A 26,454-nucleotide genomic window follows, 5' to 3' on the forward strand; every position below is an offset into this window, starting at 1 on the left:
GTCTCGGCATGCATCCCCATCCTTTATGCAATACCATCAGGTAATGCAACCGCACATCTATATACAATGTGGCTGCATTACCTGCTAGTTAACCTTTAGTCCCCACAACCATGGTTGAAGTTGAACATGAGAGGAATCACAGTGCCTAAGCATCACTAGCTACTTGGAGTGAGTCGTCCCCTGCTAAGGGTCATAACGGCATTTCTGTAGTGGTTTTTGCCGAGGGGTGCCTTGAAAAGATTTCAAAACCATCAAGGGTGCCCTCACCCAAAAAAGTTTGGTAACCACTGGCCTATACAGTTATCTTATTTGCTTTAGATTACAAGTAATGTCATCTCTGTAAAAATCACAAGTCCCTCCCAACTCACAGAAGTGTATTGCTAGGAGCTGTCCATACATGTATAGTGCATCATGAAATTCATTCAGAAATCTATTTTTAGCTGTTTCCCCCCAAGTGTAAAATGTCTTCCCCCCCCATTGCCTGTGGTCTGTAAATTCTTACCTGTACTGCTGGCACGACTCCTGGGACCTCCACTGACACCCCCATTACCGCAAGTGCCTGTACCATGTGGCACCAGGCGCATGGATTGTGTGATATCACACATGCATCACATGGTAAAACACTCATGACAACAGGGGTGACAGCAGCAGACAATGGGAGGAACTCCAGCAGGACAGGTAAGAATTTCCAGAGCACAGATATGGGGGGATATTATAAACTTGGGGTGCTGCAAGTTCACCACTCCCTAAGACAAATTAGGCTTTTGGGGGATTTTTTTTCAATAATTACCGGTACTTTATTTTCCATGCATTTTAAAGGCAAAAATAAAAGATGATAATCATGTGAGGTGCAGAATAACCAGGAAGTAGTGAGCAGCTGGCTGGTGCTGAACACAGAGTGAGAGCTGACCGCCCACTGTGCTGACACAGAGGGAGGGAGGAAGCAGAGAGCAAGAGAGAGAGCGGCGTCATTGTCTTAATAACAGATGCTGGCGCCGATAAGGTTTGGGGCACTATGATGGGCACTATGTGCCCTGACATACGGCGCACTATGGGCGGAGGTTTGGGGCTCAAGCCCTGAATCTTCAGCCCTAACAACGCACCTGGACAGGATAAAAAGTATAGGGGACTAAAAGAGACCGAAAAGCCCTCCTACTAAAAAGCAATGCTTAGTGTGATTTGCCTGCTGAAAACAAAAGGTACTTCTGATAATTCAGCTTTAAGTGAACATCTTTGGTGACCCACAATGCACTGCTACTGAATATGCAAATTATCTATTTATGCCCCTGAAGCCAGGCTAGCATCCAGAACTGCTGGTGAATAGCAAACCTTTAGCTTTACATTTTACCGAGCCACATCAACCCCACATTCAGACAGTCTTTTGGGGCCTTTTGGTCCTCCTCAGTGCATGGCAGGGATTGGTATGGCTCTATGGGATAGGGCTTGGACCAGTACAACACCATGAACCCCCCAGGGTGTTGTCGGTGCCCACCTCCTCCTGGAGCACCGAAGGTGGGGAAGTGTATGGATTGAATTCCTACAACCACCTATAGAAAGTTCAACACAGGCCTCATTTGCCAATATCAAAATTTGTACTTTATTGTGAATAGAGCAATCGAAGAATGTGACAGCTTCACTACATAAAATATAAAACCATTAAAAACTTAGCGAGCATCAGAGATTTGCACAGCATACCCTCATCTCAGTATCCACTCTATACACACATCCATGCCATTCATTCCACAGGGCACCACGCATGCATTAATGGGCTTCTAGATAATTGCACGTGCTGGCCAATAACCTACTAGCTTTTGAAGAAAAACCAAGCTTAAAAAACCAATAGGGGGGACACACTATCTCCAAGTTGGAAGGTACTGGTTAGCAATAACTGCAGTCCTTGGCTAGTAATAGCACTAATGTGTGCAGAGGATATAGTCCAGTATTAACCACAGCCAATTTCAAATCTCGTGCATTCAGCACAGCAGCCCTAGTAGTAGACTTGAATAAGCAGCAGCCAATAGTTTCAGCGTAGCATTAGGTAAGTATAGCATGCATAGGCAGCATCAGACAGTCCATTCCACAGGAAAGCTCTGGTTAGATAAGCATAGCGTGCATATGTAGCGTCAGGAAGTCCATTTGGCAGGGGGACCCTGCTTAAGGAGTCACCGTATTCCTGTTGTGGGTATACAATACCTCTCTTCCCGGGCTGTCCACACTGCAGTGTGCTCCTGTGGGTGATGGCGGTTGGTGGTGACTCGTGAAGTAGATCTACCCGTGCGTGCCGTCACATCAGTGCACCAGCGGGGATCACACTCGGAGTAGCGTGGAGATCGAGATGATGGGTGAGGCCGGCCTCATGTAGCTCCTCCCACCGACATGTTTCGGCCAATGGCCTTCCTCAGGGTGTGGCTTAGAATACGGGGGGGGTGGTTGCTCCCTATTTATTCAAAAAAGCTTCAGTCACCTGACATTTCCACAGGCGCCATCTTACTTCCTGGAAACTTTGCCCACACCTCACGCAACCGTGTTTTACTCTATGTTTAGCTTTCCATAGTTTCAAAAAGACGAGAGAAATATGTATAGAGCTGTTCCTGGCGACCAGTTTGTAGTTGTTTATAAAAGCATTGCTGGCTTATAAGTTTAAGATCCATACATGGCAAGCGACTGAGTAAGGGAACCTTTTTCAAAACAAATCAAAACAAATATATAAAAAATATATATATATAAACAGGTGGCTTTCCGCTATTATGTGGACATGCACACATCCATTCCACATGCATATAGATTTCCCAACTCCAATGTCACTTCCTCTCTTAAACGGCCATACACATCCCAGGTAGAGGGAGGTCCCTCTTTTCATTTTCGTTCAGTTTTCACAACTATCTGAATCACACAGGCAGCACTAAGCCACCCAGGAGGGACCTCTCTTTATAGGCATGGGTACAGCTACAGCAATATACAGCTCTGAAGACATTCCCTATGGTGTCATGTGTACTAGCCATATGGCTCCAAATATACAGAGAAATCGATTTCTGAATTGAGGCCATGTGGTGTCAAGGTCCCCAACCTATAGATCCACATGGTCTCAAGGCGCAAGAGCTCTCTCTCCACATTGACCTTTCTTGCTCCTTTTGCCACTGAGGACAGAACTTTAACCAGGCTACCCTTGAATTTTCCTCCATGCATTTGTTGGTAATGTTCTCTTAAAGGGCCCTTACATTCTTCATTTTTATTACCTACATTTGATATGTGTTCCAAGATTCTTGTTTTGAATGCTCGAGTTGTCATACCAATATAATGCAGGCCACAGGGGCAGGTCACCATGTACACTACCCCCGTGGTCTCGCAATTCATAAAATCCCCAATTTTATATTCCCTTTTACATTTAGTGTCCCAGAAAGTTTTAGTTTTATGCACAAAGGGGCACACCTTGCATCTCCCACATTTGTGCATACCATTTGGGGGTGGGGTGGCTGCTAACCATGTTTTTCTCTCTTCACTTCGTTTTGTATCTTTAAATTCAGAGGACACCAATTGGTCCTTTAAGTTTTTTGCTCTTCTTGCTGTCATTGTGGGGGTAGGCCCCACGATCTCTGCAATATCAGGGGATGCCATAAGGATAGGCCAAGCTTTTTGAAGGGAGTCTCGCACTGCTTCCCAATGTGACCCATATTGGGTAATAATCCTTTCTCTGTTTTGGATGTTTGATCCATCCCTCTTCCCATAGGTAAGGAGGGTATTTCGATCTCTATTCCATGCTTTTTTCAAACTTCTTCTAAGTACTCTATGTGGGTATCCCCATTCTCTCAGACGTGTATACAATTCATATGATTCTTTCCTGAATTCCTCCTCACTCGAGCAGTTCCTCCTTAAGCGGAGGAACTGCCCGTAAGGTATATTCCTCACCAGGTGGCTGGGGTGATGGCTGGCGGCGTGGAGGATAGTATTACCTGCTGTAGGCTTCCTGTATGTTGAGCTCGTGAGAACCCCATCTCCGACCGCAACTCTTAGGTCCAGAAAGGGGATCTCATGCTCACTGCAGACATATGTCAGCTTGATATTTTTATCATTGCTGTTAAGCATTTTCACAAAGCTATCCAGGTCGTCTCTAGTACCTCTCCACACCACCAGCACATCATCTATGAATCTAATCCATAGTGCGACGTGTCGCCGGAATGCGTCAAGTACATACACATCACGCCTCTCCCATAGGCCTAGGTGGAGGCATGCGTAAGCCGGCGCACACGCCGCTCCCATCGATGTTCCAGCCACCTGGTGATAGAACCTTCCCCCAAATAGGAAGTAATTTTCAGTCAAGACCATCCGTAACATATCTACTACAAACTGGTTATGATCAGCCATCCTCGGATGGGCCTCTTCAAGGTAGAAGGCAGCAGCCTCTAAGCCCGCCTGGTGGGGAATCGAAGTGTAGAGAGACTCCACATCAATCCCCACCAGGAGGGCCCCATAGGGTATCTGTACTCCATTAATGACCTTCAGGACGTCACGAGTGTCCTGGACATATGAAGGGAGGCTTTGGACTAAATTTTTCAATTTTCGATCCACATATTGTCCAATTCGTTCTGTCGGTCCCCCGATTCCAGATAGAATCGGGCGGCCAGGGGGATGCTCTCTATTCTTATGTAGCTTCGGGATCAGGTAGAGGGTGGGTCTAATGTATTCATCTACCTTCAAAAACTCAAGTTCTGCCTTGGATAGTAAACCCTCTCCAAAGGCTTCTTGCAGTTTATCATTTATTTTATCAACCAAAGGGGGGAATGGGTCACGTGTCATGATTTTATATGTCCTCTCATCATTCAGATGGCGATGCATCTCTTCTAGATAATCATCTTCATGCCACAAGACCACATTCCCCCCCTTGTCACTGGGCTTTATAACAAACCCTTTTGCATCTTTTAATTCCTGTAATGCCATTTTTTCTCCTCTAGTCAGATTTTGTTTAATCTTAGGATTTAGGTTGATCGTCTCCAGATCTTTACTAAAGGTCTCTAAAAAGACAGACAGATATTTATTGGAGCTAAGGGGGGGCATAAAGTTGGATTTTTTTTTTTTTTGTGTAGTGTATGGATTGAACAAGGGCTGTATAGGGGAGAGGGGGACGCTTGGCCGCCCCTCTCCTCCAGAGCCCCCCCCCCCCCCCATACCATGGATGATGCAGGCTGGTATAGCTCAGGGTGCAAAGCCCAATGCAGCCGGGGCTCCACATTCTGGCTATTCCAACCTGCATAAGGGGACAAGGGGTTAAAGAGGCTTGGGAGGGGGACCTCATGTCATTTTTTTCTATACCTACCACACTTGGAATATATATATACAAAATAAATACATTTGTACATTTATACACAGGTTAATACATTATCTGTCATTTTACCGCATTAAAGTGGACCTGAACTCAGAACTCCTCTCTGCTCTAAAAGATACACAACAGCATAATAACCTTTAACCACTTCCCAACTGAGGGGTTTTACCCCTTGACCACCGGAGCAATTTTCACCTTTCAGCGCTCCTTCCATTCATTTGTCTATAACTTTATCATTACTTATCACAATGAAATGAACTATATCTTGTTTTTTTCGCCACCAATTAGGCTTTCTTTAGGTGGGACATTATGCCAAGAATTATTTTAAATGTGTTTTAATGGGAAAATAGGAAAAAATGTGGGAAAAATGTATTATTTTTCAGTTTTCGGCCTTTATAGTTTTTAAATAATGCATGCTACTGTAATTAAAACCCATGAAATGTATTTGCCCATTTGTCCCGGTTATAACACTGTTTAACCCCCTGGCGGTCTATTAAAAAGGGGGCAGCAGAGCAGTTTTTAAAAAAAAAAATTTTTAAATCATGTAGTGAGCCCAGGGCTCGCTACATGATAGCTGCTGTGCAACGTCATCCCCCCGCCCTCTTCGATCAGGAAATCCCGTTCAAAGAACGGGATTTCCTGGAGGGCTTCCCCTGTCGCCATGGCGACGGGCGGCATGACATCATCGACGTCATGACGTCATTGGGAGTCCCGATCTACCCCTCAGCACTGCCTGGCACTGATTGGCCAGGCAGTGCATGGGGTCTGGGGGGGGGGGGGGCCGGCGCGGTGAGCGGTGGCTAATCGGCGGGTAGCGGCGGCAATCAGTATGCACACGCAGCTAGCAAAGTGCTAGCTGCGTGTTGCAAAAAAAAATCATGCAAATCGGCCCAGCAGGGCCTGAGAAATCCCCCTGCGCGGCATAGCCCGTACTCAGCACAGGCTTACCGCCAGAGAGGTTAAATTATGTCCCTATCACAATGTTTGGCGCCAATATTTTAATTGGAAATAAAGGTGCATTTTTTTTAGTTTTGCGTCCATCCCTAATTACAAGCCCATAGTTTATAAAGCAACAGTGTTATACCCTCTTGACATAAATATTTAAAAAGTTCAGTCCCTAAGGTAACTATTTATGTATTTTTTTTAATTGTAATTTTTTTTTTTAATTGCAAAAAAAAAATTGGGGAGTGTGGGGTTAATTTTTTGTGTAAAACTAATTTATTTGTATGTGAAAAATGCTTTAGGGTGTAGTTTTACTATTTGGCCACAAGATGGCAACCGTAACTTTTTGTTTAATGCGACCTGCAAGCGTCCTTCCGGACGCTTGCAGGAAGTACTAGGAGGCTGGGAAAGTTTTTTTTTTTTTCACAATGATCGCGTTGCTTATCGGAGAAGCAGCGGATCATTGCGGGGCTTAGATCAACGAACGGGAATGGATTTTCCCGTTCATCGATCTCCGGGCGAGCGGCCGGCGGCGTGTTTACAAGCGGGAGTGCGCACTAGAGCGAGCGGGAGCGCGGGCACCGGCGGGAGCGCAGAAAGTACGGATTTCTCCGTCCCTGGTGGTGAAAGGATGGAAAAAGGGACGGGTGGGGGTAAAGTGGTTAAACAATAAACATTTCTTTGTTGTAGATGATACAAATTCTAAAATGAATCTGCACAGTTTCTACTTCCTGATTCTTGGAAGCAGACATATTGTTTACAGCCTGTGCTTTCATGTGACGGGGGGATCAAATTACAACTAGTGATTAGACACAAATGAGGGGGAATTACACAGGCTAAACTCTTTAAATACATACAGGGTGCATTTCTGTTGTTTCTGTCCTGTGCAAAAGTTCAGGTCCACTTTAACTTTGCTACTTTTTTCCTCTATCTTTAACATCGATTTTCTCAAAAACTACAAGTTTTTTTGTAAATATTTTTTTCCTCTTGTTTCCACTTTCCTTCTTAACCACTTTACCCCCCACGGTACGAATTTCTCCGTCCCTTTTTCCCCCCTAAAAAACCAAGGGACGGAGAAATCCGTACCTTCCGCACTACCGCCGCTGTCTGCGCACCCGCCGCTCGTGCGCGCGCTCCCAAAGCTCGTGCACGTCGCCGCCCGCTCGTCCAGAGATCAATGAATGGGAAAATCCATTCCCGTTCGTTCATCTAAGCCCCCGCAATGATCCGCTGCTTCTATTAGAAACAGCGCGATCATTGTGATTTGCCCAGCCTCGTAATGCTTCCTGTAAGCATCCTTCCGGTCGCTTACAGGTCGCATGTAAACAAACTCACTGTGGCCATCTTGTGGCCAAATAGTAAAACTACACCCTAAAGCATTTTACATATACAAATACATTAGTTTTCCACAATAAATGAACTCATTACCTCCCACACTCCCCAATTTTATATACAATAAAAAAAACATAAATAGTTACCTTAGGGCAGCCTTTCTCAACCTTTTTTGACCCGAGGAACCCTTCGGAAAATTTTCAAATCTCGGGGAACCCCTGACGCATATATATATACACATTTCCCTATATTAAAATTGGACCCTTGTCCTCTCTATAGAATGGCACCTGTGCCCTCTTTATTAGTGTGGCACGCTATGTCCCCCTTAACAGGGTTGGCCCCCTTTATCCCACTTGTTAGCTCCCATGTGCCCTTATTAACAAGTGTGGCCCCCATTTCTGTAGCTGCTTGGTCCCCCCTGTTTGTTTGGTTACCATGTCTCCCTTGTTTGTGGGACTGCTTTGTCCCCCCTTTCTGTGGCTGCTTTGTCTGTGTGCTGATTTGTCCTTCATTGCTGTGGCTGTTTTGTCTGTTTGTGTGCTGCTTTGTCCCCCGTTTCTGTTGCTGCTTTGTCTGTTAGCGTGCTGCTTTGTCCCCCCCCCCCCATTGTTGTGGCTGCTTTGTCCCCCGTTTCTGTTGCTGCTTTGTCTGTTAGTGTGCTGCTTTGTCCCCCATTGCTTTGCTGTGGCTGCTTTGTCCCCCATTGCTGTGGCTGCTTTGTCCCCCATTGCTGTGGCTGCTTTGTCCCCCATTGCTGTGGCTGCTTTGTCCCCCGTTTCTGTTGCTGCTTTGTCTGTTTCTGTAGCTGCTTTCTCCCCTGTTTCTGTGGCTGTTTTGTTCCTCCTCTCTGTGGCTGCTTGGTCCCCCGTTTGTGTGCTGCTTTGTCCCCTTTAATGTGGCTGCTTTGCCATCAGTGCAGGGAAAAACCTCCCCCCATACTTACCATCTGATGTCCTTTCCTCCTCCTTGAAGCTGGGATTCTTCTTGAACTCCCGCGCGTGCCAGAACTATAGAGCTGGCTTCGGGTGATGCGGCTTCTTTACAGATCCATCCGCCGGATCACTCCCACCAGCATGAAGGATTCCTTCTGCTGCTGCAAAAAGACAGCAGCGGGACTATGTTGTCCCGCGGAAGTGGCAAAATGACACGGAACCCCTGAAGGGTTGAGAATGGCTGGCTGCCTTAGGGTCTGAACTTTTAAAATATTTATGTCAAGAGGGTATAACACTGTTACTTTATAAACTACGGACTTGTAATTAGGGATGGATGCAAAACTAAAAAAATGCACCTTTATTTCCAAATAAAATATTGGCGCTAAACATTGTGATAGGGACATAATTTAAATGGTTTCATAACCAGGACAAATGGGCAAATACATTTCATGGGTTTTAATTACAGTAGCATGCATTATTTAAAACTATAATGGCCGAAAACTGAAAAATAATAATTTTTTCCCACATTTTTTCCTATTTTCCCATTAAAACACATTTAGAATAAAATAATTCTTGGCATAATGTCCCACCTAAAGAAAGCCTAATTGGTGGCAAAAAAAACAAGATATAGTTCATTTCATTGTGATAAGTAATAAAGTTATAGACGAATGAATGGAAGTAGCGCTGAAAGGTGACAATTGCTCTGGTGTTAAAGAAGTAAAACCCCTCAGTGGTGAAGTGGTTAACACATCTTGGAAATTTGGTATTTCTAGTGCCTACGGGGGCTTTGCTATTAATCGCTAAAGTCAATCAGAGAATGTGGAAATTTCCACCTAAATCTGTATTCTCTTATTGGCTTATTCATTCTGAGTCTTCTGATTGTCATAAAATTACTGCATATCGGTAATGCGGATTTTCCGCAATTAACATTACAGTCATTGGCCGCCGACTTTATCGGCTAATAGCAAAGCCCCCATAGGTGTTAGAAACACCAAATGTGCTGGGTATGTTAAGTAGAAGAGTGGCAACAAGAGTAAAAAAAAATGTCAAAATTGTTTTCGTTTTTGAGGAAATTGCTAAAAGTTGGAGGACATTTTGGCAGAAATTAAAGTAGCGGAAAGCGCACGCGGTAATTAGCAATGGCGAAAGCGGATTTGAAACGGAAGCGAAAATCAGCATTTTCGACCATTCCTAAATAATATATGTTTGTTAAATACTACAAGGCCTGACATGCAACCCCATGATGCTTCTATCCCTCGACATACAAAAAACCTTTGATACGCTCTCTTGGGGGTACCTGTTTAAGTTGTTGTCCTATTGGGGCTTTGTTCCCAATTTTCTCTATTGGATCAAGGCCCTCTATCACTCTCCACGTGCATATGTTCAATACTGTGGGTACCATTCCGATATTTTTCCGGTTTGTAGAGGATTGTAGAAGAATTTCATTAAACAGGGATACAATCCTCTAATGGCTGAGACCCAAATCAAGAAAGCTAACAACATCCCTAGGACTCAGCTCCTGGAGTACAAGCAGAACCAGGAAAATAGCCGTGTCCCACTGGTACTCACCTACAACCCACCCCTGGAAATCTTAAAAGGAACCTTAACTCTAAAAAAAAAATGAGTTTTGCTTACCTGGGGCATCTACCAGCCCCCTGCAGCCATCCTGTGCCCTCGCAGTCACTCATGGCTCCTCTGGTCCCCCGCTGCCAGCTAGTTTCGTTTTTTTGCCGACTGGGAGTACGTTTTTACGCATCACCGCTGGTGCAGGAAGCTATTGCAGGCATCAACAAGTAAATTTTTACGCGTACAAATGTACTTGTTGAGAAAGAGAGAAAGAAATGGGCCTGACAATATATCTTCATGCTTGGTATAAGAAGGGTGTGTATTATAAGTAAGAAATCTATCCTGTATATGTACATTTTAAATTTGGGCAAAGATTTAAAAAGACCCTGAGCAGATCGCATGGGTATGCTTAAATGAGATGTGCTCCCAAAGACTGGCCGCTCCATGCTGGGCATGCACAATATGGGCTTGATTTACTAAGACAATTAGCACACTTTTTCAAAGTTAACATGCCTTATCAGAGTAGCATAGTGAGCACTACGAGCTCTACTTGTCCTGCCCTGAGTCCCTGCAGGTTCGTAGCACTCACTATGCTACTCTGATGAGGCGTATTTTCTCTGATAAGGCATGCTATTTGTCTTAGTGAATCAAGCCCTATGAGTGATATAATGAGTGCTCCCGAAGACTTCCGAAGCCTCCACGGGACTTCTGAACAGAAAAGCCAGTGCTGGAACGCAGGGACCGTGAGAGGAACAGAAAGGCTCTATAGGGTCCAGAGCGTTTCCTTGTCAAATATCTTATCGATATCTGCCTTAAATGATTATCACCTACTTAAAAGGGCAAGCCTAAAAGTCGTCATAAACAAGATTTGCCAGCAGTGGGCGCGTGGCTCACTATAAACAGAATATTTATAGGTTAACAGGTTTACCTCTGGAAAAAAATAGGCAACACTCATCTGTTGAATTTTATAAAATTATATTGATATATATAAAAAAAAGTAGATAAAGCATGTATACAGGAATATACATCTCTCTAGTTTTTGTCCATCATCCAATATACATTTTCAAAGTTCCTTTAGTGAAACAATCCATATCAGTATAGCAACTCTTCTGCTGTAGATTTTGTCCTCCATCGATAAATGTTGACTCGTGATTGTACCGTGTATGGTACACACAAATATAGCTTTATCCTTAAAAAATGATATATATAGAGTTCTATTCTTGTATAAAGAACTTTAATTAGATATATCTTCATCAATCAAAGCTAGGTAGTTGTCCTTAAGCTTGCAATTGCATTTGTATATGAAGTATAGCATAAAAAAGTTATCTAAAAAAACTTAAAAAACTGCTGAAGTTTGGAATGACAATTCTTTAGTGTCTATATAAGCCATTGTCAATAAATTCACCAAGAATAATGCATATTACCTATCTTGTGTTCTAGAATCACAGTGGAAGGTAGAGTCTCTAGGCCTCAGTCGATCTCGGTAGAGTTTCAGGCTCAATGATAAAATGTACTAGCCTGCCAGTGCCAGGGTGTTTTATTGTAAAGGTTCTAAGATGGCGTCTGTTAGGGGATTTTATGGTAACATACAAAATTCAAACTTATTTTTAACTGGTACATTCTGACATTTAGTGACATTTTGAACTAGCGGGTTATCTGAGCAGGTGCGTACATATATGACGCTACTTGGCTTATTAACGTAAGCAATCTACATCTTTTCTAATCAAAATTACATCAATAACATTTTAATTAGATCATTTGACCCAAGTGGTGTTCCAAGTGGTGTTCTTATGACATCTTTCTGGATCTGATGGATGCCAAGATATATGCGTATGTTCAAGCTTATCTTATGTTCTAAAAATATGGTATGTTCTTTGGTACATCATTAATTAATGGGGATTTCTGAACGCCCCCTGTGGTCACTGATTGTACTGTCTTGATCACATGGCTTATTGTTTTGGTTTTGTATTCATAACAAACAGCCACCTGTTTTAATACATGCTAAACTATATAGAAATCAAACTTATTTACCTTAATATATAGGTCTATCATTGATCAACTCATTACTTCAGAATCAGAATCACGTTTATTTCGCCAAGCATGACTGGGTCATGCCCGGAATTGGGTTTGGCACAAACAGAGTACTCAGCGACACAAAAAAGCAACACAAAAGGCAACAACAAAGACATTAAAAACATCCATGACATCTAGCAACCAAAAACAGTAGATGGATGACGCATTACAGTAAAAACACAATAGTGCAGAAAATTGTACACTAAGATAGGTGTAGCTTTAGCAGGGTAAGGCACTAATAGGGACACGGGTGGCAGGAAAAACAGAAAAACACAGCCAGTGGATGACCTATCACCCATATCGTTGGAACCATATGATCTGACTACTGGCCTGACGGAGGGAGCCAGTGAATGGAATTCAAGAGTTTAACGGCAGCAGGGAAGAAGGAGTTCATATGCCTAGCTGTCTTGATGGAAATGGTCTGTAGCCTTCTTCCGGATGGGAGCACATTAAAGTAACGATGGTCTGGTGAGCGGTCATTTGCGATCCTTTGTGCTCTGGAACGCAGTCTGGAGCTGTAGAGGAGGTCAAGCGAAGGGAGTGGTTTCCCAATGATTCTCTCCGCCGACCTGATGACCCTCTGAAGCTTGTATTTGTCCCTGTTTGAGGATCCAGCATACCACACCAGGATAGAGGTGCAGATGGCGGATTCTCTAGTGGCAGAGTAGAAGTTTGACATAAGCTCCTGTGCCATCCCAAACTTCCTCAGTTGGCAAAGAAAGAAGAGTCTTTGTTGGGCCTTCCTCTCTGTGGTGCTCGTGTGAGTCTTCCAGCACAGGTCCCTGGTGATCTCTATACTTGATCTCTATACAGGATTAATATATCAGCGTATAGCAGGCTTAGCTTCTGTGGTGCATGTCTCTGATGGGCAAGCCTTGCTAAGCAGGCATTACAGCCAACTGAGTAGTCAGAAGATTTCTCCAGCACTATCTCAATATAAACATAACCTTGTACAGGGAACAGACAGCTTACTGCAGAAAATGACACTAATGGTGGCCATACATGGTACAATTTGTTCATACAATCTTACCATTTCTATGTAGTATAAGGCTAAATTAAGTGAATATACTGAAAGGATAATTTATGCAGTTACCTTATATTACATAGAAATGGTAAGATTGTATGAAAAAATTGTACCATGGATGGCCACCATAAGGGTTACTCTAACCAACAATCTAACTCTGATTAAAGAATGACTCTGCTTATAATCATAAAATCTTAAAATTCACTCAAATAATCTGCAGAACATTTTAAAACATATATAATCAGCCTAAAGCAAGATGAAGATAATTTCTCTGCATTTATATGATTTTCTGACATCCTCTTCTTGGTTAAGTACCGTATTTTTTGGACCAAGACACAGTTTTTCTCCCCCAAAAGTGAGGGAAAGAAGTCAGTGCATCTTATAGTCCGAAAGTGTCCATGCAAGCAATTATCGTTACTTATTAGGACACAAGAAGAGTGTCCCTTTGTCCCTTCTGCCTGCACAGTGGTCAGCATTACCGAAGGAGAAAGCAAGAGCTCCTATTAGTGATTGGATCCAATGCCTCCTCGGGTGGGTCCGCCCACACCAATCACCGTTCTTTTTGAAACTCTCAGCCAATCCTGCTATTTCTGAAAGCCATGCCCACCATGTGAATCAGCCAAGCAGCACTGTAAGTGGTGCAATTGCTCTGCAGTGTGCCAATCATCTTGTAACAAAGATGGTCCCATGGGGGGTTGGTCACGGCACATTTAGGGTTCTAAATCTTCTCCACTTTTCCTTCGTCTGCCTCTCTCCTTGTCTTCCTCCACCACACCAATGGACAGCCTTGCACTTCCCCCTTCACGTAGACCACCCATGGACGTCAGGCTATGGACGCTGGGGCGGCATTCCCGACATGCGGATGCTGGTGATCGGGTGGATTCTCGGATGTGCAGCGGCTGCCCACGTGGTCGGGGCTGCAGGCCAATGTGTTTCACCGCACTTCACCATGACTCAGGGGATGTCGGGCTGCAGATGCTGGGGCGGCATCTCCACCATGTGGACACCCACGTGGTCACTGTGGTAACCTACATCCCATAGACTTTACTAGCCCCTCCCCCTCCAAAACCCTCCTGCCTATGCATTTGTCAGTGAATGTAGGAAGATTTGGCAGGTAGGCTATTTCATCGGCAGACCTTAATCTAATCTGCACTGCCTCCATGCTATTGGCAGGGAGGCTTCACCGCTGGCACTGGATAATCCCCTGGCCCAACACCAAGCAGCAGGTCAGTGCTCATCCTCTGGCCTCACCAAGCCACAGGCTAAGGTCTATTTGCCTCAGTGGAGGGTCCTCATGGCAGAGTTGAACTGATACGCCTGACCTGATCTGCGCTTCCGGTGTCTCCAGTCTCTGATCCCGATCACCAATATCCTATAGAGTTCTGTAGCTCTGTACTGTACTCTAGCTGCTGTGTTCTCCCAGCAGGGATTGGTGCATCTCTGCACTCCCCAAAACTCCTCTCTCTCCTGCCCAGCGCAGCAGGGCATGGCTCCAGACCCTCAGGGGCCTTGGCTCTCTCACTGCTGTGCTCTCAGCGTGGATCAGCACAACTATGCTTTCCCCTAAACTCGGCTTACAGTATATTCCCTGCCTCACCACTGACCCTGTGAGCTAACAGTCTATTCCCTGCCTCACATCACTGACCCTGTGAGCTAACAGTCTATTCCCTGCCTCATCACTGACCCTGTGAGCTAACATTATATTCCCTGCCTCATCACTGACCCTATGAGCTAACATTCTATTTCCTGCCTCATCACTGACCCTAGGAGCTAACAGTCTATTCCCTGTCTCATCACTGACCCTGTGAGCTAACATTCTATTCTCTTCTTCATCACTGGCCCTGTGAGCTAACAGTCTATTCCCTGCCTCATCACTGACCATGTGAGCTAACAGTCTATTCCCTGCCTCATCACTGACCCTGTGAGCTAACAGTCTATTCCCTGCCTCACATCACTGACCCTGTGAGCTAACATTCTATTCTCTTCTTCATCACTGACCCTGTGAGCTAACATTCTATTCCCTTCCTTATCACTGGCCCTGTGAGCTAACCTTCTATTCCCTACCTTATCATTGACCCTAGGAGCTAATATTCTAATAATCATTGTCTGATTGGCTTATTCATTCCGGGTCTTCTGATTGGCTAAAATTACTGATTATTGGAATAGCGGAACTTCCGAGGAAATTTCTGTGATTTCTGACAAATTCCGCGTTCCTCACTAATTTCTGCATTCCGATGTGGTAATGCGATTTCTGATCGGAAATTTTGATTCTGCGGAATGAGCATCCCTAGAAATGTGGGCGCCTGCGGTTCCCCTCAATGCTGGTATTTCAATGGAGGCCTATGGCAGGCACTGAGAATCAATTTTAAGATCTGCCTGCTGACATTCAAGGCTCTACACCACATGAGACCCAAATACATAGCGGATCTATTGGAACTTTATGCCCCTCCACGCACCATCCGCTCTGCCAACAAGATGAAGCTGGTTATTTCCAGGATACACTTAACATTTGGTGCTCGGGCCTTTTCCTACGCAGCCCCTACTCTATGGAACTCACTTCCACAATCAGTACGAGAGGCTCCTTCTCTGGACAGCTTTAAAAAAGACTAAAAACTCACCTCTTTTCCCGAGCCTTTGAGACTGCATAATGCAGGGTCACAGCGCTTTGAGTCCCCAGGGAGAAAAGCGCTATATAAATATTATTTTTATTGTTATTGTTATGGCGGCACCCAAATTTCCCCCCATTGTGCCCTTAGCCAGTACACTATCCAGCCTCATTGAAAGTATCTAATCAATAAAAGCTGGCTCCCTCACTGGTGCACTATCTTTCATATATAGGATGACTAACTAACACACAGAAGTAATAATTAACAGAAGAATTCTTTGCACTGGCCAGGGTTTATGTTGTTGACATACTGAGTAAAGGTCATTAACTTACGTATAAGACCTTTCATTTCGCTGTTGCCTCTGGAGCTCCACAACAAGAGCTAGGTAAGCTTTATACATACTCCATGTACTTATATTCAAAGTCTGTGATGTTTAAGCAAACAAATGTCGTTATCAGGGTCTTAACTAGAGGGAAGCAGCAGCTGTAACAGGGGGGAGGGGGGGGGGGAGCTAGAGCTGTTCTATAGTCTCAACCACTAACCTTTCATTCCTCATATACAGGGGATTAGTTCAGATCAGGTGTTATTGTGGCTACCCTATCGGGGGCGTACCTAGAAATCCTCGGGCCCCCCTGCAAAAAAAAGGGCCCCTCCTCCCCCCCTAGGGCCCGCTCAGGGACTTTTGTGGGGCAGAAGGGGTCGCAACATAAGAGGAGAGTGTGGTAGATCGGCGGGGAGGGGGGACATCCCCCCCCCCTCCCTCACCTCGGGCTCTCCTCTCAGCACTCCCCTCCTGCAATCATTGGTGTCAGCGGGCAGCGGCGGCGGCAGGCTGAGCACAAACCTCCTTCTCGCCAGAGGTCTTCTGATCACTAAGTGCTTCATGTCACTTCCTGTGTAAACAGGAAGTAGCATGAAGCTCTTAGAGATCGGAAGACCTCCGGCGAGAAGGAGATATGTGCTCAGCCCGCCGCCGCCGCCGCTGCCCGCCGCCACCAATGATTGTAGGAGGAGAGCGCTGAGAGGAGAGCTCGGGGTGAGGGGGGAATGTCCCCCTCCCCGCCGATCTGCCACACTCTCCTCTTATGTTGCGATCCCTCCTGCCCCACAAAAGTCCCTGAGCGGGCCCTAGGGGGGTCCTGGGCCCCCTCGCCGCGGCTGGGGCCGCATCCCCTATTGTTACGCCAGTGTACCCTATTGGTGTGAGGATCATTGTGACCACAATTGTGAGAGGCAAGGGAAGGAGTGTGAACATCAGGCGTGCCCCCAAAATTGTAGTTACGCCGCTGGCTCTTATATATTTGTCATAAATCAGCTAGTATCCCTGTGAGACCTTCCTGATGTTGTAATTAAGGCATCTAATGACATTTATGTTTGCAGTGCAATGTATCTCCTTTTAATGTATAGTTAACATCATAGAGATTGAAAAGTTCTATGCAGAAAAGTGTGGAGATGTCTCCCAGTGGATATCATATTTTAGTGCATATTAACCACTTCACTGCTGAGGGGTTTTCCCCCTTCTGTACCAGAGAAATGATCACCTTTAAGCGCTCCTTCCATTAATTTGTCTATAACTTTATTACTACTTATCACATCACATGAAACAATCAATATCTTGTTTTTTAGCCAACAATCAGGCTTTCTTTGGGTGGTACATTTTGCGAAGAATTGTTTTATTCTAAACTGCATTTTAACTGGCAAAATAAGAAAAAAATGCAAAAAATTCATTATTTCCCCATTTTCAGCCATTATAGCTTTAAAATAATACATGCTATCATAATTTTAACCCACACATTTTATTTGCCCATTTGTTTCGGTTATTAAAATGTTGAAAATATTTCCCTAGTACAATGTATGGTGTCAATATTTAATTTGAAATAAAGGTGCATTTTTTGAATTCTGCGCCCATCACTAATTACAAGCCCATAATTTCATACTTTACATTAATATACCCTTTTGGCATACATATTACAAAAGTTCAGTCCCTAAGGTAACTATTTTTTTTTTATTTGTCATTTTTTTTTATCTGTTTATAATTCATTTAAGTAACTATGGGAGAGGGTGGGGGTAAGGGGTTAATTTTAAATATATATATATATATATATATATATATATATATATATATATATATATATAGGTTCTTTTATTAAAGCGGAATATAACCCTGCATTTCAACTTTGTTCTAAAACATTAACATTTTTACTAGACCAGCATTGGAAGGGTTGCACACACAGCTTTAAAGAGAAACTCCAACCTAGAATTGAACTTTATTCCAATCAGTAGCTGATACCCCCTTTTACATGAAAAATATAATGCTTTTCACAAACAGACCATCAGGGGGCGCTGTATGACTGATTTTGTGCTGAAACCCCTCCCACAAGAAGCTCTGAGTACCGCGGTACTCTGGGCAAACTGCCACAATGTAACAATGTTCACAGACAGGAATTAGCTGTTCACAGCTGTCTCTAACAGCCAAAACAGCTAGGAGCAGCTACATAACCTGCCCACAGTAAAAATGTCACCATGTAATATATGTCAGAATGTAAATCGGGGAGAGGAAAGATTTTACAATGAGCAAACACTGACTAAATCATTTATACATAATTATGGTAAAAATGAAGCACTTTTTTTACTACATTATTTTCACTGGAGTTCCTCTTTAAAGTTCCTGGAGAGAACTGCTGCCGCATCCGAAGCTTACATAGGTACATTTAAGCAAAACAACTGTGGAATGTGACTCACTCTCTCTGACTGTGCAGGAGCTGGAGGACAGCCAAAGCCAAAGAGTGTGTAACATTTATCACTTGTTACATTCTATTTAGATAAATGTATCTATCTGAACTTCTGCATATCTCTCCACGGAACTTTAAACCTCTGTGTTTAACCCTTCCAATGCTGGTCTAGTAAAAAAAAAAATGCTGGTTGCATATAATATGCTGTAAATAATGTTTTAGAGCAAAGTTGAAATGCAGGGTTATATTCCGCTTTAAAATAAATGACTCTAGGTGTAATTTTACTATTTGGCCACAAGATGTCCTCGCACATTATTTCCTATTAGCGTACTATAAGTATGCTAAAAAGGAAGTAATGCGTGGACGTGTTATTCTGGAAGATATGACACAGGCATCTCATTGATGCCAGCGATCATTGACAAGGGACTTAGATTAATGAATGCATTCATCTCCCCGCTAATGGGCGGCGATGAGTACCCGTGGGGGTGCGCACGCGGGAGCGAGTGGTGGCCAGCCGCTGCAGTAGATGAATATCTACATCCCTGGGCAGGAACTGAAGTCCTGAGGGATGTATATATACTGTCTCAAATTTCTTAAGTGGTTAAAGCAAATCTGAAGCGAAAATAAAATTAGAAGAGCTTAATGACCCTTCGAACTTTGAAACCTCTCTTAGCTGTTTTAGAACTTCAGAGTTTTCAAGTTTTTTTTTTTTTTAACTCTTCCTATATCGTATACTGGTAAACAGAAAGGAACTTCACATAATTTCTTAGTAGGGCTAGTATTGTATGTGAATAAGTTTATCTCATCATGTCACATGTCGCTTTAGGTTCACTTTAATTACTTCTGCATATGTTTCTTTTTCATTACTTATTTTTATCTTGATCACTTGTAGGTTTGGGCCCATTTCCAGCTTCAGACAGCTTGAATGGAGAGAAAATGTGTATCAGTTATACTGAGGATAGTCCTTCTTTATACCATCATCTCCTCTGTCCACTGTGAGTGGTGAATTGACTTTATTATGCAGAAATACCTGTGGTTACTCTAGGGTTACCCTATATGCAGGGCTCAATTCAAAGTGACATTAAGGCAGGGGTCACACTTGTCTTTCAGTTTCTACACTTTTCAGAAAACTGAAAGACAAATGTGACCTCTACCTTACAACAGCTAATGTAATTTATAGAGAAAACTGACAAATTGCGCAAGATGTCATTTTTTTTTTCTGTGTGCGAAATCTACATTCAAGTGTGACCTAGCTCATTGATTAACATGAGTTCTCAGTTGAAAACAGTTTTTCTGTGCAGAAAACGCGCACGAAAGCCGACAAGTGTGACCCCTGCCTTAGTAAAGTACATTCAATTTATCGTGTATAGATAAGCCGACTTTTGAGCACAATAAAAGGCTCCAAATTGGAGGTGCTGGTAGGAGTGTTGGCTTATCCACCAGTGGGGTCCACCACGGGCCTCATGGAGATGCAGAGTGTGAGCGGAGCAGTCCCTCCCCATGATCCAGCGACAAGATCATCGTCCTTTCTCTTCAGTGAACTGGTCTCCATGGCACCAGCTGCATCTCTCATCACATGACACCGGCAGTTTACATGATGTAAGACACAGCTGGACCCATAAAGACTGGGCCTCTGGAAGAGGAAGGATGGTGAACTCATTGTTGGAGCCTGGAGAGGTAAGTTAACACTCTGCTCCTCTCACGCTCTGCTTGGGTAGCATCTCTGACTACCTAATTCCTTGGGGAAGGGGTGAGGTACTTCTGTCTTCCTGTACAGAGGGTAGAACATCACTGGCTACTTATACTGGGAGGCTACCTTTGACTACCAATATGGGGGGGGGGTGTACACCTTTGCGTACCTATGCAGTGGTACTACTGGGCACTTATATTGAGGAGGAGCACCTTTAGCCACCCATGCATGAAGGCAAACACTACCTATACTGGGGGACACCTTTGCCTATTTATACAGGGAGGCTACCAATGTCTGCCTATACTGGGATACACGCCTCTGGCTACCTACACAGGGGGAACTACTGATACCAGGGAAAACACTTGCACCTCTCTAGATACGCCTCTGGTCCATCCTAAACACTGGCATGGATCTGGTACTCCAGGCTCGACACCTGTGATATAGAACCAACAGGGCTGAGTGAATAAGATGAGTGCTTGGTAGGGCGTGCCCATCTAAAGGGATGCAGGGTCATGCACGTGTGCACTGCACACGTGGACAGTAGAGGGAGCGGGCTGTTTGAACAGGCTCCCGGAAGAGTCAGAGTCATCACAGGAATGCTCCCGAGGTAAGTTTGTGATAGCTACATTTGGGTATTTGGCAGTGTACACACTCCAGGCTTCAGCTGTGCCCTTGCGACACAAGGGTGCTCCAGTCAATGGCCTGCAGTGTCTGTTGCAAGAGACGTCCTGGGTATCCTGATAATTAAGCAATTATAAGGTTGATTTTGATTTGTGCTCAGATATGGACCTTCTTTTTTGACAGGTGATTGTGGACTTCCACCTTACATACCTAACAGTAGGTTAAAGAATGAGTTTCAAGGACAAACAACATTTTCTGTAGGGTCCTCTGTGAAGTATGAATGTCATCCGGGATATACTCCTATCCCCGGCAAGAACAATTTTGTAATTTGCATGAGCGACTCAAGATGGTCTCCAAGTGAAGAATTCTGCACATGTAAGCCATGATTTATATATTGCTATTTATTTTGAATTTCGGCTTGTATTAAAACTGAACTCTGGGAAGAGATTCATTGGTCTGCCTGAATGCAAACATCTCACAGGGCAGCTGAACCTGCCATATATTCAGCTCAGCTGAATTTTCAATTTTCTTTCCCAACACAGCATAAATAACAGGTTCACCTCTCATTATGTGTGTGTTTACATACAATACAACAACATTTGTAAAGTGTTTTTCTACCATAAGACTCAAAGCACATATATATGTCTCAGATCAATAATACAGGGTTGCAGGTTGAACTGTGTTACAGAGGAAATATATGTTCATCATAAATGCCAAACTAAACAGGTGGCTTTTCAGTTTGGACTTAAAGGCTTACAGGGGGATGGAGATGTCATGATTGGGCATGGCAGGGAGCTCCAAACTGTAGTGGAAGCAGAAGGCTCTGTCTCCAAAGGTTTTGAGGTGGACTCTGGGGGTGACCAAGTTATTAGATCCTTTTGATCTAGATTTTGGAGGTGTGATACAGTTGCAACAAGTCCTTCAGGTATCCAGGGCTCAGATTGTGCAAGGGCCCAGATTGTGCAATCTTAACCACTTGAGGACCTAGGGCTTTCTACCCCTTAAGGACTGGCCACTTTTTTTCCATTCAGACCACTGCAGCTTTCACGGTTTATTGCTCGCTCATACAACCTACCACCTAAATGAATTTTGGCTCCTTTTCTTCTCACTAATAAAGCTTTCTTTTAGTGCTATTTGATTGCTCCTGCGATTTTTACTTTTTATTATATTCATCAAAAAAGACATGAATTTTGGCAAAAAAATGATTTTTTTAACTTTCTGTGCTGACATTTTTCAAATAAAGTAAAATTTCTGTATACATGCAGCGCGAAAAATGTGGACAAACATGTTTTTGATAAAAAAAAACCCATTCAGTGTATATTTATTGGTTTGGGTAAAAGTTATAGCGTTTACAAACTATGGTGCAAAAAGTGAATTTTCCCATTTTCAAGCATCTCTGACTTTTCTGACCCCCTGTCATGTTTCATGAGGGGCTAGAATTCCAGGATAGTATAAATACCCCCCAAATGACCCCATTTTGGAAAGAAGACATCCCAAAGTATTCACTGAGAGGCATAGTGAGTTCATAGAAGATATTATTTTTTGTCACAAGTAAGCGAAAAATGACACTTTGTGAGAAAAAAAAAAAAAAAAAAAGTTTCCATTTCTTCTAACTTGCGACAAAAAAAAATGAAATCTGCCACGGACTCACCATGCCCCTCTCTGAATACCTTGAAGGGTCTACTTTCCAAAATGGGGTCATTTGTGGGGTGTGTTTACTGTCCTGACATTTTGGTGGGTGCTAAATTGTAAGCACCCCTGTAAAGCCTAAAGGTGCTCATTGGACTTTGGACCCCTTAGCGCAGTTAGGCTGCAAAAAAGTGCCACACATGTGGTATTGCCGTACTCAGGAGAAGTAGTATAATGTGTTTTGGGGTGTATTTTTACACATACCCATGCTGGGTGGGAGAAATATCTCTGTAAATGACAATTTGTTAATTTTTATAACACACAATTGTCCATTTACAGAGATCTTTCTCCCACTCAGCATGGGTATGTGTAAAAATACACCACAAAACACATTATACTACTTCTCCTGAGTACGGCGATACCACATGTGTGGCACTTTTTTGCACCCTAACTGCGCTAAAGGGCCCAAAATCCAATGAGTACCTTTAGGATTTCACAGGTCATTTTGAGAAATTTCGTTTCAAGACTACTCCTCACGGTTTAGGGCCCCTAAAATGCCAGGGCAGTATAGGAACCCCACAAATGACCCAATTTTAGAAAGAAGACACCCCAAGGTATTCCGTTAGGAGTATGGTGAGTTCATAGAAGATTTTATTTTTTGTCAAAAGTTAGCGGAAAAAGACACTTTGTGAAAAAACACAATTAAAATCAATTTCCGCTAACTTGTGACAAAAAATAAAATCTTCTATGAACTCGCCATACTACTAACGGAATACCTTGGGGTGTCTTCTTTCTAAAATGGGGTCATTTGTGGGGTTCCTATACTGCCCTGGCATTTTAGGGGCCCTAAACCGTGAGGAGTAGTCTTGAAACGAAATTTCTCAAAATGACCTGTGAAATCCTAAAGGTACTCATTGGACTTTGGGCCCTTTAGCGCAGTTAGGGTGCAAAAAAGTGCCACACATGTGGTATCGCCATACTCGGGAGAAGTAGTACAATGTGTTTTGGGGTGTATTTTTACACATACCCATGCTGGGTGGAAGAAATACCTCTGTAAATGGACAATTGTGTGTAAAAAAATCAAAAGATTGTCATTTACAGAGGTATTTCTCCCACCCAGCATGGGTATGTGTAAAAATACACCCCAAAACACATTATACTACTTCTCCCGAGTACGGCGATACCACATGTGTGGCACTTTTTTGCACCCTAACTGCACTAAGGGGCCCAAAGTCCAATGAGTAACTTTAGGATTTCACAGGTCATTTTTGTTTCAAGACTACTCCTCGCGGTTTAGGGCCCCTAAAATGCCAGGGCAGTATAGGAACCCCACTAATGACCCCATTTTAGAAAGAAGACACCCCAAGGTATTCCGTTAGGAGTATGGTGAGTTCATAGAAGTTTTTATTTTTTTGTCACAAGTTAGCGGACATTGATTTTAATAGTTTTTTTTCACAAAGTGTCATTTTCCGCTAACTTGTGACAAAAAATAAAATCTTCTATGAACTCACCATACTCCGTACGGAATACCTTTGGGTGTCTTCTTTCTAGAATGGGGTCATTTGTGGGGTTCCTATACTGCCCTGGCATTTTAGGGGCCCTAAACCGTGAGGAGTAGTCTTGAAACCAAATGTCGCAAAATGACCTGTGAAATCCTAAAGGTACTCATTGGACTTTGAGCCCCTTAGCGTACTTAGGGTGTAAAAAAGTGCCACACATGTGGTACCGCCGTACTCAGGAGAAGTAGTATAATGCGTTTTGGGGTGTATTTTTACACATACCCATGCTAAGTGGGAGAAATATCTCTGTAAATGACAATTTGTTAATTTTTATAACACACAATTGTCCATTTACATAGAAATTTCTCCCACCCAGCATGGGTATGTGTAAAAATACACCCCAAAACACATTATACTACTTTTCCTGAGTACGGCGGTACCACATGTGTGACACTTTTTTGCAGCCTAGGTGCGCTAAGGGGCCCAACGTCCTATTCACAGATCATTTTGAAGCATTTGTTTTGTAGACTACTCCTCGCGGTTTAGGGGCCCTAAAATGCCAGGGCAGTATAGGAACCCCACAGGTGACCCCATTTTAGAAAGAAGACACCCCAAGGTATTCTGTTAGGTGTATGGCGAGTTCATAGAAGATTTTATTTTTTGTCACAAGTTAGTGAAAAATGACACTTTGTGAAAAAAAACCAATAAAAATTAATTTCCGCTAACTTTTAACAAAAAATAAAATCTTCTATGAACTCGTCATACACCTAACAAAATACCTTGGGGTGTCTTTTTTTCTAAAATGGGGTCACTTGTGGGGTTCCTATACCGCCCTGGCATTTTACAGGCCCAAAACCGTGAGTAGTCTGGAAACCAAATGTCTCAAAATGACTGTTCAGGGGTATAAGCATCTGCAAATTTTGATGACAGGTGGTCTATGAGGGGGCGAATTTTGTGGAACCGGTCATAAGCAGGGTGGCCTTTTAGATGACAGGTTGTATTGGGCCTGATCTGATGGATAGGAGTGCTAGGGGGGTGACAGGAGGTGATTGATGGGTGTCTCAGGGGGTGGTTAGAGGGGAAAATAGATGCAATCAATGGACTGGGGAGGTGATCGGAAGGGGGTCTGAGGGGGATCTGAGGGTTTGGCCGAGTGATCAGGAGCCCACACGGGGCAAATTGGGGCCTGATCTGATGGGTAGGTGTGCTAGGGGGTGACAGGAGGTGATTGATGGGTGTCTCAAGGTGTGATTAGAGGGGGGAATAGATGCAAGCAATGCACTGGCGAGGTGATCAGGGCTGGGGTCTGAGGGCATTCTGAGGGTGTGGGCGGGTGATTGAGTGCCCTAGGGGCAGATAGGGGTCTAATCTGATAGGTAGCAGTGACAGGGGGTGATTGATGGGTAATTAGTGGGTGTTTAGGGTAGAGAATAGATGGAAACACTGCGCTTGGGTGGTGATCTGATGTCGGATCTGCGGGCGATCTACTGGTGTGGGTGATCAGTTTGCCAGCAAGGGGCAGGTTAGGGGCTGATTGATGGGTGGCAGTGACAGCGGGTGATTGATGGGTGGCAGTGACAGGGGGTGATTGATGGGTGGCAGTGACAGGGGGTGATTGATGGGTGATAGGTGATTGGCAGGTGATTGACAGGTGATCAGTGGGTTATTACAGGGAAGGACAGATGTAAATATTGCACTGGCGAATTGATAAGGGGGGGTCTGAGGGCAATCTGAGCGTGTAGGCGGGTGATTGGGAGCCCGCAAGGGGCAGATTAGGGTCTGATCTGATGGGTAACAGTGACAGGTGGTGATAGGGGGTGATTGATGGGTAATTAGTGGGTGTTTAGAGGAGAGAATAGATGTAAACGCTGCGCTTGGGTGGTGATCTGATGTCGGATCTGCGGGCGATCTATTTGTGTGGGTGGGTGATCAGATTGCCCGCAAGGGGCAGGTTAGGGGCTGATTGATGGGTGGCAGTGACAGGGGGTGATTGATGGGTGATAGGTGATTGGCAGGTTATTGACAGGTGATCAGTGGGTTATTACAGGGAAGGACAGATGTAATTAATGCACTGGCGAATTGATAAGGGGGGGGGGGGGGGTCTGAGGGCAATCTGAGCGTGTGGGCGGGTGATTGGGTTCCCGCAAGGGGCAGATTAGGGTCTGATCTGATAGGTAACAGTGACAGGTGGTGATAGGGGGTGATTGATGGGTGATTGATGGGTAATTAGTGGGTGTTTAGAGAAGATAACAGATGTAAACGATACATTTGGGAGGTAATCTGACGGCGGGTTTGCGGGCGATCTAATGGTGTGGGTGGGTGATCAGATTGCCCGCAAGGGGCAGGTTAGGGGCTGATTGATGGGTGGCAGTGACAGGGGGTGACAGGGGGTGATTGATGGGTGATAGGTGATTGGCAGGTGATTGACAGGTGATCAGTGGGTTATTACAGGGAAGAACAGATGTAATTAATGCACTGGTGAATTGATAAG

At 44.0% G+C, this 26,454-nt stretch overlaps 1 protein-coding gene across 1 annotated transcript in view; it reads left to right on the forward strand.

Moving 5' to 3' along the window:
* Positions 1 to 20,161: 20,161 nt before the first annotated feature.
* Positions 20,162 to 26,454, forward strand: part of LOC137529223 (CUB and sushi domain-containing protein 3-like) — a 118,040-nt gene continuing 111,747 nt past the window's right edge. The window contains exons 1-2 of the mRNA XM_068251208.1: positions 20,162 to 20,201; positions 21,019 to 21,210. Coding sequence (XP_068107309.1) covers positions 21,168 to 21,210 — 43 coding nt within the window. The 5' untranslated portion in view covers positions 20,162 to 20,201; positions 21,019 to 21,167. The remainder of the gene's footprint in view (positions 20,202 to 21,018; positions 21,211 to 26,454) is intronic.

Source organism: Hyperolius riggenbachi, chromosome 1, assembly GCF_040937935.1.
Source record: "Hyperolius riggenbachi isolate aHypRig1 chromosome 1, aHypRig1.pri, whole genome shotgun sequence".
In the NCBI taxonomy this organism is placed as follows: Eukaryota; Metazoa; Chordata; class Amphibia; order Anura; family Hyperoliidae; genus Hyperolius; species Hyperolius riggenbachi.